We start from the raw sequence: 13,829 nt of genomic DNA on the forward strand, positions 1-13,829 counted from the left end.
TATCTGTAAGGAAGGTAACGGCCAACTGAATTGAATGACTTGCGCGAAAACCCGATTGATATGGCAAGAGGAGGGAGTTTTCTGATAGGTAGCTATGTAGCTGATGGAAGACAACTTTCTCCAGAATTTTCGACAGGATCGGTAAAATTGATATAGTTCTGTAATTGTCCAGATCATCTTTGTTTCCAGATTTAAACAAGGGTACAACCTTAGCTTGCTTCCATTCAGACGGGACCGTACGAGATTTAATGGAGGGATTTACCAAATGTGTTACACAGTCAGTTATCACAACTACGGTGTCATTTAAAAGTCGAGCTGGTAGACCGTCTAGACTAGTGGCTCTCTTAAGTTTTAAGCATTTAAGTTGCTTAAGCACTAACGACCTACCCACTGCTGTGTTTCTTTGTAAACAAATCCTCAGCTGTAGATTTAAAAACTGGTCTTGCACACGTGCGCGATTCAAATAACTTGTTCACAACAGATGCAAAGAAAGAGTTGAACAATTCTGAAATGCTTTGTTTATCAGTAATAATCTTGTCATCAGTCTTGATACATGTCGGGATAGATCTCACTCCTGCGTCCGGCAATACTTTCTTTGCAGATCTCTAGAAAGATTCAGAATCGCCCCTATTCTCTTCGATTAATGATCTACTCTAGCTTTCTTTAGCACGTTTAAGCCTTGCACTAAATTTTTTGTGAAGTAATCGATAGGCAGCCAATATGATCTGTTCACCATGAAAAAAAAAGACTCTTTAAGTGAGTTTATGCCATCAAAACTGTGATACATGTTTAAATGTAAAAGTGTACTGTGATTGTCCGGGATATCGGTGGTGGTGACTGACGTTTCGACAACCTGTGTGGAAGTCATCATCAGAGTCAAGTGAATATTTGATATCAGTAGATGATTGGTCACTTTTGCCGTGAAGTTATTGGTTGTAAGACTCAAGTGGCGTAAGTCGGTTGTGATTGGTCTGTGTCGATCCGTCGGTAAAGTTACGTCGTTCTGTTCGGTTCGTTTTGTAATGTTAATGTCGTGAATGAGTCGTTTGTATGGAGACGGTAGTAGTTGATACCTGTTTAGGTGTTTAGGTCCTAAGGTTGTCAAAACGTCACTCACCACCACCGAGAACAGTCCTTCTCAGGACTACACTCACCCGGACGATCACTCTACACTTTTACAAGTTACCCCTGGGTTCAAACCATTTACTGCAACAGATTTTTAAATGTTGTTAAGTATGAATTACTGAACAACTCTACTTTAATTACAAGTGTAAGAGTCTACGTTTCAAGCATGCTTTTATTTGCTGCTTTTCTTTCCTTTTTCTTTTTTTCGTTATTGTTGTTGTTGTTGTTTTTTTTTTGTCTGGTTTTTCTTAGTAAATCGTAACCTTTAAATATCTTTTACAAGGTGTATTCATGAGTAAAATTTGGAGACTATTGTTGTCATTCTATTGTGCGTCCATTCAGCTTTTCACTTGAGATTAATTTTACATGATGAAAACTGTTTCTCGTGTTTTTCAAATAGAGCCCAGTCGTGGACCAGATGAAGTACGTGTATCTTCTTCTGCAGTAAACTCCTCAAGAAATAATGTAACTTGGCTTGGACTGCCAAGAGAGGTAGCTTATGGTAAAATCATAAGATATGAAGTTAGGCTCGCTGTGTTGGAAAACTGTAAAGAGAGTCAGTCTGCCTATCATTCAACTATAAACACGACCACAACCTATGTTCATGTGACTGGAATCTCTTTGTGTGCCAAGTACGAAGTGTCTGTTAGAGGCTACACCGCTGCCGGGCCTGGACCATACAGTAGACCTGCAATGGTGCAGACATTGGGTAAGTAAGCCTATGGGCAGTTGTAATGAGGCCATTTTCAGCAGAGAGGGGGTTGAATAGAAGCCGGGTTGCAAAAACTTAAGGGAAAGTTACAAACGAAAATCATGTAGGTTTCGAGCCGAGGGCAAGTGATTAGCGAGCTCATTGGTTTTCTGCCTTTAAAAGCACACACTCTCATGATATGGCTTTCGTAAGGAAGAGAGAAGCTACAGAGAAGTCTTCGGGCTGCTCTGAGTCCTGAGTTTCGTAATTTTATCCGTGTTTATTAAAACTCAGGGAAACCTGTCATCAAAGATCTGCCAAAGAGAACCATTTCAGCTATTGGCGAACTGGTAGTATTGAACTGTGAGGTCTTTGGACAACCTGAGGCTTCTGTTACGTGGACTAAAGATGGACTTAACAGTATACCTCGCGCTCAATTGAAGGACAACGGCAAAGTACTTGTTATAAACGATGTTGCTCCTGCAGATAGTGGCATTTATGAATGCACAGCTATGAACATATTTGGAGAGAGTTATACTACTACGACACTCATTGTCGCTGGTACGTGTAACATTTTGTTACTTTTACGTAAATATTTACTTCTTTTGAGTACATCCGTGGAAGAGATGGTGTCTTTGTAGGGTATCAAGTTGAAGAGGAGGCAAAACTGTTCCAAAATCGATGACCAAATGGTAAATTAACAACAATAACACGATATATAACAGCAACAAATGAGAAAACTGCTTACTAATGTGCACAAAAAAACACATCATGGTGGTGTCTATGGATCTCCCTCACAGGAGTTTTTTACTGAAATTTTGCCTGACTTTATATGGCCTCATTACACTTTCTTTTTTCTCACAGGGCCACCCAGTTTACTAAAAGAACTTTCTCCCCCCTCGGTGTTATGTGAAAAGCAAACTCTGTGTTCTCTCTCGTGTCATGCAACCAGTTATACTCCATTTAACTATTCTTGGACGAAAGATGGCCATGTTCCAGTAGGCGATAACATCAAACTGATGAATAATAGTATCATTGTCACGCCATTGGATGCACAAGACTATGGGGAGTATGTGTGTCATGTTGCAAACGGCTATGGATCTACAAAGTATAAAATTACTCTGTTTGCTTCAAAGGATAATCAAGATGGTGGCGGTAAATATTTTGCTCACAAATCGAACGCTATCCAAATTAGCTTAGCGCTCTCAAGTCTGATTTGGTTTTTCTAAGCTGCTGATAACTTTTCGTACAGGTTTAGACATTACTATCAAAAGCAACATTATGTAGAGGTCTCAGACGCCGACGTTATTAAGTGTGAAGTTTCTTTATCTTTCTTCAGTAAGAAAATAATTTGATTAGCATTGTATAGGTCTATCTATCCGTGTATCAAAATTAGCCTGTTAGGTGGTAACTAAATCGAAGCAAAGCTACCAATGTTAAGAGGGCCTAAGGCTAAAATCTGTCTTTAGATTCTTGAGGTGATATACAATGTGTTTGACTCGACGAAATTTTGAGAAATTTTTCGAATGCCGCGAAAGCTTTGGAATTTTAAAAATTTTGTAGGAAACAGTGAATTAAGATCTTAAGGGACGAGTCAAGATAGTTTGAAACTATTTTCTAGTTTCCTGGAGTTTCCTTACGGTGAATATGCTAAAAAAGAGACATTATTACCTTGAACCAAAGAAACTAGGAAGAACATTAGGAGATTTTAATTCACCTGGACTATGTTAGTAGTGTTTGATAGTTTTTGTTTTTTTTTCTTTCGGCAAGGTACACAAAGCATCCTTCTTGTTAGTGTCATCGCATTGTCTTGCCTTGTGGTTGTGTCACTCATTATGAATAGTGTGCTGATATGGCAGCGGAAACGAGCTGTTCCTAATGAAAGGATACAGAATCAAGAAAAAGTTGACTGTGAAAGCGTCAAATCTTCACGTGATCAACAGTCAACTAATCAACACGCTTCAGACTCAAGTACATATATGGAACTCAAACCCAGGCCTTCGAACCGACAGTGTCAGGTATCTCCTGAGTATCACTCTCTACAGGAAAGACCCGAGAACCCCGAATACTACAATGTGGCGTTTCAGGAAGAAAATGGCGGGAAACAAAATGAAGAAGTGTATGAGGAAGTATGAAAATGCTTCTGATTATGTATCTGTCTGGGTCAGAGCATCCATCCTGTTTTATATGAAAAGTTTAGTTATCTACGCATGCTCATTTGTTCTTACTTACATGTATAGTATAAAAGGGGAAAGACGCATAGATGACGTCACCATTACCAATATCTTGCTTCTTTATTCCTTAATACAATTGGATTCCATGTTTCCGTGAGTGTGTTCTATAACAAGTCACAGAAGACATCAAAGTGTGGTAAGAACGTCAGTGACGTAGTAACATACTCGGCTGCACTTCGTGTGCAACTTTTTTGTTCTCATCACATTTGACGTCATGTGGAATCAACAAAGGAACAAACATATGGAAACATTAAATCTAATCGTTAATTGGAAACGGTACTTCGGTTCGTGACACACTTTGTTTTTGTCTCGCCTAAAGAAGCACTCGGTAATTTGGCATTAAAATGCATGTATTTTAAGATACGTCCTCCTCATGATCGTTATTATCACTTTTACTACCATAATGCCGCATAGGATGCCGTTCTTTAACATCGCTGTATGGAAAATATATGGTACACTCATAACAATAACCTGCTCAAAAGATCCTGTCAGCGAATGGAGTCTGGTTACTTCAAGAACATGCATGACCTTTATAGGTTTCTGATCAAGGCAGTTTATTAATAAGGCATTAAGGGCTTCTTCAACGTGCAGCAACCTTTGATTTGGTCCATTTGAAACTCTTTCCTTACATCTGCCTTTTATTTACATGTACCTATGTATTTACATTTTTTTGCTGTTGATGCATTTGAAATGCTATACGATGGAATCACGTATAGCCACATCTGAACATTTAGTTCTAACCTCAAATGAAAGTTAAATGAAATTCATAATTTTGGGTGAGGTTCCCAAACTGAACGAAACCTCTTAGAAGACGATCACACATATACATAAGCTTACTCTGCTTAAAGAATCTATATTATCAAGTGAGATTTAATCTATATTTTTATATACTGTTAGCACTACTGTTAGCTATTCCTTTTACCTTTAAAAGAGGGTTCTATTTTTTCGAGGCGTTTACTGGACATCAGAGACGTTTTAAAAATATTTTTAAGTAGATTCTTCTCAACTGTAAAGACCATGTATTGGTTTTGCACTTTTACCTTAAAGCAATTGAAAATGTGAGCAACACAATGTTACTCTTAAGTGTTTCAGTTGTAAAAAATTGGACTTTTGGAAACCAATCACAATCAAGGATCCCAAACAACTACAATGATCCATGCTGAAAAATACTGATCCCATCCAAGACGTAGTGAACCCTGTTTGCTGGCCATGTCGGGGAGGCTCAAGCGATGTATTGGCCATAGCCATTACATTAAGACGATTAATTTAAAAACACTTTTTTTCTGTCTTTACGTCCATCTCTGTCTCCGCGTGGCTCTAGAGATCATGAATGTGATCTTCGACTAGAAATAGTATCCCACCTCCGAAAAAAAAAAAGTATTAAAATGAAAACACACCAGAAACGAGTTGGTTTCAATGGAGACTCACGATATGGACCTTTAACGACAAGAAATACTGAAAGGAGCGAACTCGTTACTCTTCACGCAACCATTACGCAACCGAGAAAGCAATTTTCAAGACAGTCGTTTGTTTTCGATAAGAAAATATGCCTGATAGACGAGGCAGCAACCATATGGTAACTGTTTTAATATCTTCTAGGAAAGTTTATTTACTGTTTTTTTTCCGTAAAAGTGGTAAACAGTTTTCCAACACGAGTCAATCGCTCAGTCAAATAAAGCATATGAAGTGACTATGTAATGAACAATGGGGGTAAGTTTCTAACGAAACTGTGGTGCCTGCAGATACTTTGGTTTTATCAGCTGAATTGATAAGATAAATTGGCCATCGTACAAAGTTTCATTGTGGACGATGCGAGCGTTAGCCCTCCGCCATTAATATGCACAAAAGTCCGGTCATTGTAAGCGATGAGTGTTTTCGTACTGACCTACGATTTTCTCCGATGATCGTGACCTGTTGACGAAGGAAGTGGACTTAAGTCAGGTAAATAGTTTAAACAACATCGCATTGATAAGTCATGTTAAGTCATTGTTCAGCCAACCACGAATTGACAAAAATTAACTCAATGAAGGTTAAAAGGAACTTCACGTACCGGTGCTCATTGTTCTTTCGTTTCCTCCCCAAGTTTTCCCCATAGACAGAGGGAACACTGCAAGGCGAAAAGAGAAAAACGCAGAAGACTGCAGAGTTGGACTTGATGGCGCGATACGGACGCATACCGGAATCACCAGCGATCTCGGTATATACTTCATGGCTTAATGCCATATAGACGACAAAATGGTTGATAAAAAAAATGTTATATATAGTATATACCGCGATTTCAACTAATGAGAGATGCGATGACACTTGAGAAACCTAATTCAATATGTTTTATACACAGTCGGACGATTGGTGGACATGTCACGCCGGATAGAGAAATTTAACATTTAGCACAATAATTAGCTTCCGGTCATTCCAGCTCTTTGGGGCTGCATGGTGCTGCTCGGTCAGTTAAAAAATCATCCTACAGTTTACCGTTTACTAGATCTCAGGTTTGAGGAGTTCTTTCAACATGTCCATATTGATCCCGGATTATGCCTCTGATCGCCGATCCCTGGATTCTCATCCATCATTCCATCCCTTGATCCTTGATCCCACATAGCTCGTGATACGGCAGTAGCGTGTAGATTTTTTCCAAATGTTTGGAATCTCTCCAAATAACATTTGATACTCTCAAGAGGTTTAGAGTGAATTCAGTACCTTCTTTGCCATGACAACGTCATTGCAAGTAGGTGTAAATGTATTGAAATATGAGCTACAGCGCATGGCATGCTAGGAAGTATCAAAGTACAATAAAATACCAACCTTATAAAGCACAAGATCGTTATGCAACAACTGCAGACGAATTTGATTGGGAGGGAAAAAAGGGGCCTCTTTTCAAATGAGCTTTCTGTTACAAATGGCCGGTTGATTAAGTAGAGCAATCGTGATCACATATCGTGATGCCCGCAATCCAACCATGGCGCAGTTTTATCTCGACATTTGTTTCCGGTTAGCTTTTCTCGCTGCACTTAATTCTCTTGTTTCCGGTGAGTACAATATTATCTGAAATCTATTCGAAAGGCTTATGTAAGATATATTCCAGCATCTGGACAGGTTCTTGAAAATACTGATTGTCCTGCCGTCAAAAATGTGTACAGAATGTCGACTGAAAGGTTCTTTAATCTTCCCAAGAGTATCAGATTTTTGGTTTAGAAATGGCAATAGCGCTAGCCTGCAGGCGCAGGAGTCTCATTAGGGTGTGACGATGTTGATAAGCGCCCGATCAAAACTCGTTTCCTCAACCGGCCATCTTTGATTTGGGGTAAACGGTAGGGGAAAGGGGCGGGGATAGGAGAAAAGACGCCGGACTGATATTCACTCCCCACCCTTACCCCTCCTTATATTTTTTTTAATGATGCTCGCCCCCTTGGTACAAATTCATTTCTCTCGCCCAGCCTTCCTCTCCCACCTAAATAAAATGTGACGGTCCTAAACTTTCGCGAAGAAAATACAGAGCACTCGTTCGCAAAGATTACGCCTGCTCTACGGGTTAAAATGGCTAGCTATTTCAAATCCTACGTCGTTTGTTTACATATCGTAAAATTTCACGGATTGGATTGAGACTTAGCGATTATTTGGTATCATCACATTGGGTCGGAAAATTTATCTACTTAAAGAAGTATTCTAATTTTTAGAATCACTTAGCACACATCTAAAAAAACAACTTTTAATATTTTGAAGTTTGAAAGAGCTTACGAGGGGAGATTATGTATAAATTTCTGAATATCGGACCTGGAGTCTTTTCAAAAGCGTGTCAGTCTGGCGGTCATTTAGAATTGAAAATATCTACAAAATTTAGGGTATTTCGTGTATAAGACTTTCTCGCAACTAAATTGCCTATACGGACCGTATAAATATCAAGGAGATGAGACAGCTGCTCCGGGTTTCACATTTGTTTTTTCTCTTTTTGTTAAAAGATCATCTCCAAAAAACAAAAAGGAGACAGTCAAAAATCTACCTGCCTGTGTGAGCAGCTCAATTTTAAACATTAAATTTTTCAGCAAACATAAAGAGGTTTCTGAACCATTGTGTTTCAACCAAGCTATATCCAGGGATTGTTTTTCCAGTTATCAGAAGTTATAATTTGTTTTACAGTCACGATGGAGATGTACCAGTAAAGATTTCTGGAATAGATAAAAAATGCATCGTCACACAGTTGATGTATTGGCAGGAGAAACTTAGCAGTTTCATGTCAGAGCTAGCTGTGACTATTAAACCTGGTCCAAATGAGACGATAGCTGTATCCACCAGGGAATATGGCGAGTTCCTTAAATTTACCGTTACTTGAATTGCATTGCACTTGGGCACATTTTCATGTATCACATTATTTAGTGACCTCATCTTGGTGATCCTTGTTCATGTTTAAAAATAATTAGATTCTTAACTTATTTTCTGTTTGTATGATTTGATATGCTCACCATGAAAATAATAAGTATCTTGCATTACCAGAAAACTCTTTAAGTGAGTTTGATCCGTTATAACATTCTTGCTACAAGGTACATGTTTAAATGTTGCATAGCATGAGCTACCGATCAACTCTACTTTTATCACAGGCGTATTAATTTATATTTCAACCAAGGCATAGTAACCCGTTTTTCTTTTTTTTATTTCGTTTATTTTTTCTTTTCTTTTTGTAACAATAACCTTTCAATATCTGTCACAGGTTGAACTGATTTCTAACATTTTGAGACTATTACTATGTCATTCTGTTTCACTTTAGTTGAGTTTTTTTTTTCATCCAAGAGTAATTAATACAACATGGTAAAAATTGTTTCTCGTGTTCGTCAAATAGAGCCTATTCGTGGACCAGAATAGATATCTTCCGCCGCACTAAACTCCACAAACATCAATATAACTTGGCCTAGACTGCCAGGAGAAGCAGCCTACGGTAACGTCATAAGATATGAAGTAAGGCTTACTGTAGTGGAAAATTGTACGCAGATCCAGTTTGCCTATCATTCAATCGTTAACACGACCATTACCTAATGCACTCTCTTTTTGTGCCAAGTACGAAGTGTCTGTTAGAGGCCAAACTGCTGTGGGGCCTGGACCCTACAGAAGACCTGTAATGGTGCAGACATTGGGTAAGTGAGCTTGTAGGGAGCTTTATGAGGTAATTAGTTGGGTGGGAATGGAGCTGAAAGATGGTAACAACTTCGGGGAAAATTTGGAAAGCATGGAAAAATGTTTTTGGTTCGAGCCAAGGCAATGGGTTAACGAGTTCTTTGGGTGTGTATTGAGACACAATGTAACCTCACATGTTCTCCTCCAGAGTAAGAGCTGCTTTTACAACTACTACCACTACTACTACTGCAACTCTTGCTGTCACCACCGCTACCATTCTTTGCTGGTAAATAGGTAAGTAGACCTTAGTTAACGACCTGGCTGAAGAAGACATGCAGTCGAAACGTTGCAATCCACCTCCCAAGTGATCAAATCATGCGACAAACAATTACATTTCTCTTTAAAGTGTTATTTATCACGAGGAATAGTTCGAAAAATTGCGAAAGTTGAATTGAAAGTGATCCATAATTTTTTTGAGAGCATTATACTTTTTTCCCTGATAATATTAAGCGAAAGTGTTTCTCAAAGCGAAACCTTCGGTGTCTTGCCGTTGAACAAAGTAGAAAATGTAAGTAGATGAGTTGGTCTGTGCGAACAACTGAATTAAGACCAGAAAAGGAAAGGCTTCACGTCCCTGTTGAAACGACAGAGCATTTGGAATTCACATAGTCTTTCATTCTACCAATGCAAGGGAAGGTGGTCCTAATTTTTTAGAGCACTGACAAAATTAGGTGAAGTAAAACCGACAGAATCCCTGACTACTTTTGACACTTCATAAACATGTCGAGAATTGTGCGAAACGATAAAAATAAGTGTTGCCTTTTCTCCAAATATCGTTAGATGTGCCTGACGTAACTGCGCCTTCTTTCTCTTCTCCCAGCTGAAATGTGGTCCAAAGAGAGGTCATCTTCGCCCTCTTTTTCCGCGGATTAAAAGGGAGGTGGAATTTCAGCCAAAGTAATGCTTCCACGTTTTCCTGGAAATGCAAGGTACGACTGACTAAGTAATCTTACGTTAATTTTAGGTGGTTTTTTAAATGAGTGTAGGCTTTTTCTTCTAACTAAGGAAGAAAGCATGAGCTTGAGACGATCAAAGTTTGGCTTTCGCATATTTTAGTATACGTGATGTAATTTCAGTTTATGTTCGTTTTCTTTCAATATAAATATTTTCAGAAATATGAATTGCCATGTGGAGATACAAAATAAAATATAAGTAACAATTGACACCCCAATATACTGTTGACACCACCAATATCCTGTCACGTATCTTGCAGGTTTTTTCAAGTTATCATCACAACATACAGTTCGAACTATACTGGAGCTGTTAAGCCACCAGGAAGATCATACAACACAAGACATGATGACGTACGAAGAAGCGCACAAATCTTCCGTTCCTGCTGCTTATGTTGCTTTCCAGTTTGGAGGAAATGATTTTCTTAAAAATAAGGAATTTGTTATTGGAGATAGAGCGCAATCCGGCGGTAAAGAAAGGACAAAAAGTAAGTAGTGGTGATTAGTTTTATTAAAACAAACCACTCCAGCTGAATACGAATTACAGAGTGGTCTTCAGGGCTTTTGTCTCCGAGGTATTCTAAGAAAACCTCTGTCATTCGAAAGGGAAGTCTATTCGTTATTTTAAGAGAAAAAACCGACCCATTGACCTATTCCAGGTCTGCATTCTGATATCTCAGGAACTCTCCCATCCTGAATTATCATCCTGCTGTTGTTACCTGCTTTTTGGCCTTGGTGAGTCACCATGTGGTACCCAAACGCACATCATGGTTGCACATGAATGATTCGTATGTTGTGGTTCTATTTTGCAGACGGTGTATGTGTCTAGTAACTTCGTAACCTTTTGTTTTGTTTTGTTTTATGTTATTTTTTCTGGTTTATTTGCTTTGTATGATTTTCTTATTCAGAGATTTCATGCGCTCAGTAACCCAGTGTAGTGTAATCTGTGATTTGCTTATCGATGAAAGACTTAGATGCTGTTTGTATGGTCATCTGTGTTTTGTAATCACCCTGAAGGTGGCTATCAACTGAGGGGCTTTCATGCTATAAATTGTTAAGTTAAAAGGGAGAGGCTGCAAAGCCTTCATGCTGCTTTGTGTCATGAGCTTTGTTAAGGCATGTCTAATCCATGTTTATCAATAATCAGGGAAACCTATCATAAAAGATCTGCCAAAAAGAACCATTACAGCAGTTGGTGAACTGGTAGTGTTGACTTGTGAGGTTAGTGGAGACCGTGAGGCCTCTGTTACCTGGACCAAAGATGGACTTACCAGTATAGCTCGCGCTCAGTTGGAGATCAACGTCAAAATACTTTTCATAAAAGATGTTATTCCCGGTGACAGTGGCGTTTATGAATGTAAGGCAGTGAACATATTTGGAGAGAGCCTTACAGCTACGATAGTTTTTGTCGCGGGTACGTAGAAACTGATTTCCTTTTCTTTTTTTTTTCAGATGATAATGATGGTTTATTAAAATACACATAGTGGCATAAAGACTGAGTTGCAATGTGCTTACATAAGTTACAACAAGAAATAAAATTACATTTGTTTCAAAGGGAATGGGATTACAGGCTATTTATAGATTATTTACAATTCAGATATAGATAAAATACTATGATAGAGATAACCAAGCTAACCAAGATAGTTGATTTTCGCCATTGCTGGGAAAAACTAGAACCAAAGCGTTTTGTTCTATACTGAAAACGGCTGGAACTACTACTTTTCCTGAGATGGTATGAGTGACACTCGGATCGCACGGGAGGGAGGAAACAGTACAGCTGGCAAGCCGGATTATTTTTGATATTGTACCACACTTTGAGACACAGGTGGGCGCGTCTCTCTTCTAAACTGGTAATGTTGGCTTGTACAAGGGCCTGTTGACAGTGGAAGTCAGGATATACGATTTGCAGGGCCCTCTTCTAGATAGCCTCAAGCTGGTCAATGAGGAAGCGAGGAAGGAAGGTTGCCCAGACAACAGAAAAGTATTCTAGAACAGAGCGAACCAGAGCGCTATAGATGGTGACAAGATCCACTGGAGGGACTCCAGCGCACTTCAAGACCCTGAGGATGTGCAGTCGCTTGGACGTCTTGCAAACGATGTCGTTGGTGTTATCGTTCCACTTAAAGGTGTCCCTCGGGGTCAGACCAAGTACTTTGTAGGATGACACAGCCTCTAGATGTAAATTATTGATGGAAAGCATTGGGGAACAGGCTTGGTTTTGAGTGGACAAATGGTCATGATCTTGCATTTTTTGGGGTTGAGATTCATGTTGTTCTGTTGGGCTCATTGCGAAATTCAGTGGATCTCGTTCCGCAGAAATGACGCTTCCCCCAAACTGGTAACCTCGGATATTGTTACATCATCGGCGTACTTCCAGTGGCTCGAGCGGAGGGGGGAGTCAATAGCCAGGTCATTAATCATTATCAGAAAAAGGATTGGACCCAATTTGGTGCCCCGGGGGACATCGGCATGTACGGGCATTCACCCTGAGACGGAGTCAAAGAGCTTAACAGCCTGGCGGCGGCCACTGAGGAAGCTGCAAATTCGGCTGATCAACCATCCTCTAACACCTAGATGGATTAGCTTGGTCACCAAGATGATGTGGTCAATATGATCAAATGCTTTACTTACAAAGCACACACGAAGGAACTTGCCAGGACAGTCAAGGGACGACAGCCAGTTGTGCAGCATATCCAATAGGCAGTAGGTTGTAGAGGTACGTTTAAGGCTGCCGAACTGTTGGGGATCAATACGATGATTAACGTTATCTATCAGCCAATCGACGAAGAAATCTTCAAGCACCTTAGAAAGTACTGGAGTCAAGGCAATAGGTCTCAAGTCCCCGTCACCTGTGACTAGTTTGACCTTTGGGACGAGTGTTAGATAAGAGTCCTTCCACTGTTCTGGAAACACGCCAGATGACACTGTACAATTGAAGATCGCAGTTACTGGTTCAGCAAGCTCGGGTACAAATTCTTTGAGGAGGCGCGCAGGAATGCCATCCGGCCCTGAGGCTTTGCAAGTACTAAGACCAAGTAGCTTACGACAAACAGATGAGGTGGTAATAGTTGGTGGTTGGTCCAGCGATGGTAAGAAGGAAGGAAGGGTGGCGGTATCGAGTGGATGAATGTCAGATGTAACAGAAATGAAATAACTGTTCAGACGAGTGCAAGATTCTACAGTATGACTCTTTTTCATAGTTAAATTTTAGAATGTTACAATTTTACATTTTACGTTTTAGTAGTATTTAGAATTATACTTGTAACTCGAAGATACTAGCTTATCTTTAGCTACTCCAAATTCGAGGTTAAATAAAGTATCGTATTCCTGAAACTTTCACCTCTTATTTTTGTAAAAACTAAAACTTTTTTTTAATCGTTTCTGGGATTTTCCGAGGTTAAAATATCTTTAAAACCGAAGTTTGGACCAGTTTTACTGGTCTTCCTCAAGTTGTTTAAATGTTGTCAATATGGCGGATTGTTTAGTCTTTCAGCTTGGTGACCGCACATGACGTTTCGTGATTATTGCACGACGTTTAAACGATGCAAGATTGCGCGGGAAACTTAGTCTGAGGTCTGTCAAGTACTTCTACTTTTGCGATAATTAACTGTCTATTACAGTCTTTTTTCATGATCAAAGAAGGAGTTTAGGACTGGTTTCCATGTT

The 13,829-nt window shown here is 39.4% G+C and overlaps 1 protein-coding gene across 1 annotated transcript in view; it reads left to right on the top strand.

The window, feature by feature from the left end:
* LOC148719783 (phosphatidylinositol phosphatase PTPRQ-like) overlaps nucleotides 1-4,413 on the top strand; it is a 12,113-nt gene extending 7,700 nt beyond the window's left edge. Inside the window, exons 6-9 of the mRNA XM_088739154.1 lie at nucleotides 1,526-1,834; nucleotides 2,111-2,377; nucleotides 2,681-2,971; nucleotides 3,587-4,413. Coding sequence (XP_088595280.1) covers nucleotides 1,526-1,834; nucleotides 2,111-2,377; nucleotides 2,681-2,971; nucleotides 3,587-3,951 — 1,232 coding nt within the window. The 3' untranslated portion in view covers nucleotides 3,952-4,413. The remainder of the gene's footprint in view (nucleotides 1-1,525; nucleotides 1,835-2,110; nucleotides 2,378-2,680; nucleotides 2,972-3,586) is intronic.
* The last annotated feature ends 9,416 nt before the right edge of the window (nucleotides 4,414-13,829 follow it).

Source organism: Stylophora pistillata, chromosome 11, assembly GCF_964205215.1.
Source record: "Stylophora pistillata chromosome 11, jaStyPist1.2, whole genome shotgun sequence".
NCBI lineage: Eukaryota > Metazoa > Cnidaria > Anthozoa > Scleractinia > Pocilloporidae > Stylophora > Stylophora pistillata.